The 3,593-nt window shown below is 41.7% G+C and overlaps 1 protein-coding gene across 1 annotated transcript; it reads left to right on the top strand.

The window, feature by feature from the left end:
- Nucleotides 1–272: 272 nt before the first annotated feature.
- On the top strand, nt 273–3,145 carry LOC149234177 (glutamate decarboxylase-like). The gene is made up of 7 exons (XM_089371781.1): nt 273–562; nt 702–906; nt 1,040–1,240; nt 1,516–1,730; nt 1,851–2,104; nt 2,232–2,284; nt 2,393–3,145. Exons 1-7 carry the CDS (start codon nt 477–479, stop codon nt 2,903–2,905), a joined length of 1,527 nt encoding a protein of 508 aa, XP_089227907.1. The 5' UTR covers nt 273–476; the 3' UTR covers nt 2,906–3,145.
- Nucleotides 3,146–3,593: the final 448 nt, after the last annotated feature.

Raw genomic sequence — 3,593 nt, 5'->3', positions numbered from 1 at the left:
GACATAATTAGGTGAATAATAACTGGACCAATAACTGGAAAAAGCGGTTATTCCCATATTCCCAAGACACCAATTAATGCTTCCGAAAGGTGTGGAAAAATCATCCAAAGAGAAATCCCACGCGTTTCCGCCATGAAGCACGGTCATTTCCGGTTATTGAACATGTTACGAACAGAGGGAACTGTAGCCAATCATGTTTTCCTTTTTCCTTTTTGGGTGGTCCTCTCGTTGGATGGAATACAAGTTTAATTATTAGTTTCAACCAGTTGTCATGACACACTTGACGACAGGAGCGAAATGACTCTACTCATGAACGCTGTATATACTATAAAGTGCCCCTTCTGTCAGAGCCCCTTTCAAACACCATACTCCCACCTTAGATTCTGCTTTGAAATTTTGGTGCAGTCTGGCTGAAGCCGCTCTGTAATAAGAGCCTTTTGAAGATCCGCGCTTAGATATTCAGATTTCAGGCAAAAATGGCTCTGAGCAGTGCTGCGGCTGATACGGATGGATCGGTTCATTCAACTTTTGCTTCAAGATATGTACAGGAATCCTTGCCTCGGTACGTCTTTCTTCCTTCCTTCACCCCCATTCTACTGCTTTGCTTTTTCCAAGGATCTTTTTAATTGCATTAGCAAGTAATGGGTGCATTCAGGATCTTTGCCGTCTGTCTAGTCTGGTTTGAATGTGTGTTTTCTCAGGTTTCGAATGCCGGATAGGTCCATTCCCAAAGATGCCGCGTATCAAATCATCAGTGACGAGCTGATGCTGGATGGGAATCCCAGGCTCAATCTTGCCTCTTTCGTGACTACATGGATGGAACCCGAATGTGATAAGCTCATCATGCAGGCCATTAACAAGAACTATGTTGACATGGATGAGTATCCTGTCACCACAGAATTGCAGGTAATGGCAGCTCTTCTGCTTTTAGTCTTTCTAGATCTGAAATCCCTTCTCAGATCTGTTCTGGTTATCTAGGGCCTGAAAGTTTTCTGAAATGTTTGGGTGCTTTCCTCTTATTTTTTATGGTTTGGAAAAGAATCGGTGCGTGAACATTATAGCCAATCTGTTTAACGCCCCACTCGGCCATGGAGAGGAAGCTGTTGGCGTGGGCACGGTTGGATCTTCAGAGGCGATCATGTTGGCAGGCCTTGCATTCAAACGCAAATGGCAGAACAAGCGCAAGGCAGAGGGGAAGCCATGTGACAAGCCAAACATTGTGACTGGTGCAAATGTGCAGGTAATATCAAGTAACAAATTACATCAAAACCAAATCCATTAAAAATAGTTTTTGTTGTAACTAGGAAAGAAGTGAGGTGGGCGTTAGGACTGGTTTGTATATCAGAACCCAGACTGAAAATGACTTATATGTAATATGAAGGTTGTGAAGTCCATCATAACCATTATCCCACCTGAGTGGTAGATTGTATGCAAATGTCTTACAACTAAATATATTTTGCACAAACTTGGTGACGAAATTGTTTCAAATCTGCATTCTTTGCTTTTGTGTTTCAGGTTTGTTGGGAGAAATTTGCTCGATATTTTGAAGTAGAGCTGAAAGAAGTTAAGCTGAAGGAGGGCTACTATGTGATGGATCCCGTCAAAGCTGCTGAGATGGTTGACGAGAACACTATTTGTGTGGCAGCCATTTTGGGTTCCACTTACAATGGAGAGTTTGAAAATGTCAAGCTGTTGAATGATTTACTCGTGCAGAAAAACAAGAAAACAGGGTTAGCCATCAGATCTCCTTCGATTTATCTGTTCATCGAATAGGACTGACCATTCTCAGTTATTTGCAGGCTGAAAATTGTGTTTGTGGTCATGACCGTCGATTGCGACGATGGTTGCAGGTGGGACACGCCCATACATGTGGACGCGGCGAGCGGCGGATTTATTGCACCGTTCCTTTACCCTGATTTGGAATGGGATTTCCGGCTTCCATTGGTGAAGAGCATAAACGTCAGCGGGCACAAGTATGGACTCGTCTATGCCGGAATCGGATGGGTTATCTGGAGAACAAAGCACGACCTCCCTGAAGAGCTTATCTTTCACATCAACTATTTAGGCGCCGATCAGCCCACCTTCACCCTCAACTTCTCCAAAGGTTAAATCAAATTTTCTTACTTGATGATCTCTGTATTTCATTTCAATTTATTAGGTCAATGGGATATTTGGAAGTTTTCCTTGAGAAAAAATCTTTGAATTTAACCCTTGACTTTGTACGCCTGCAGGTGCCAGCCAAATAATTGCTCAATATTACCAGCTCATACGTCTGGGGTTTGAGGTTCGCTGTTTCTTATCAAACTTTTTAGTAAATTTATTTCATTCAGCTGTATTACCGGTGAAAATAGAGTTCGTGACGCGTTTTAGAACTGTTTGTTGGTGTGGGCAGGGCTATCGAAATATCATGTGTAACTGCGCAGCCAACGCTAAGACTCTGGCCGATGGTCTGGTGAGGACCGGGCGGTTCGACATACTGTCGAAAGAGGTGGGGGTCCCTCTGGTGGCGTTCTCGCTCAAGGACAGTAGCAGGCACGATGAGTTTGAGATTTCTGACCACCTGAGAAGGTTCGGGTGGATCGTGCCCGCCTACACCATGGCTCCCGACGCGCAGCACGTCACCCTTCTGCGCGTGGTGGTTCGTGAAGATTTCAACCGGAGTCTGGCAGAACGACTGGTTCGTGACATAGAGAAGGTGTTGCAGGAACTTGACGCGCTTCCTCCAAAGTTAGTGAGGGAAGTGACCGCTTCTCTGGCAGAAAGGCACCCTGAACTCAAAGAAGACAAAGACTCGGGCGCCTGGAAGTTGAATTCGTCAGATGTGTTTCATGAGATCGTGAACTCTCAAAAAGCCGTAAAAGCATGGAAGAAATTTGTTGCACAGAAGCCTAATCGTATATGCTGAATATACTACTCCGGTTGTTATCTTTTATTTTAATTCCTGGGAGCCAGTGTGGGGTTTTTCGAAATTTAACTTTGTAAACTTTGGGGAGTACACAATCCTTGTCCAATTAACATGGTGTCGTGGATTCTGTAGGTAATTTTAATCCTTTCCAGAATTTGAGAGTCCACCTTGAATAATTTCCAGAATATTTATCTGTATAAGTTTATGAATGGAAGAACACACTAGCCTTTCACTTTGGCATGTTTTTCTGTTATTATTTTTTATTTTCAAAGTTTGTTTATTTCTCTCCAGGGCCAGAATTAAGAAAGAGGTACATAGTCAATATAAACATTATATAGATTGTTTATTTCTCTCCAGGGCCAGAATTAAGAAAGAGGTACATAGTCAATATAAACATTATATAGACAGTTCTTAACCTGAGTATATAATCTTTGTCCTAATAAAAATTACTATTTTATGGCTTTTCTTTATTCATAAAATGATTTTCCCATTTAAGCAAAAATCAAGGAAAAGATACATAGCTAATATAATCATTAATAAGAGTAAATTAAAAAAATACATAGTCATTAGCCAGAATCAAGTACATGCATAATCATGATAAATTTTACAAAAGTCTTTTCCAATCAACCAATACAAAGGCAACTCTCAAAAAACATCATACATCATGTCAATAAGACTTATACCTGAC

The sequence above is a fragment of the Pinus tabuliformis genome, chromosome 8 (assembly GCF_031772625.1).
Source record: "Pinus tabuliformis cultivar Carrire ecotype Pingquan chromosome 8, CPIR1, whole genome shotgun sequence".
Classification (NCBI taxonomy): domain Eukaryota; kingdom Viridiplantae; phylum Streptophyta; class Pinopsida; order Pinales; family Pinaceae; genus Pinus; species Pinus tabuliformis.
The sequence above is the reverse complement of the archived record's forward strand: the minus strand, read 5'-3'. Positions and strand labels throughout refer to the sequence as shown.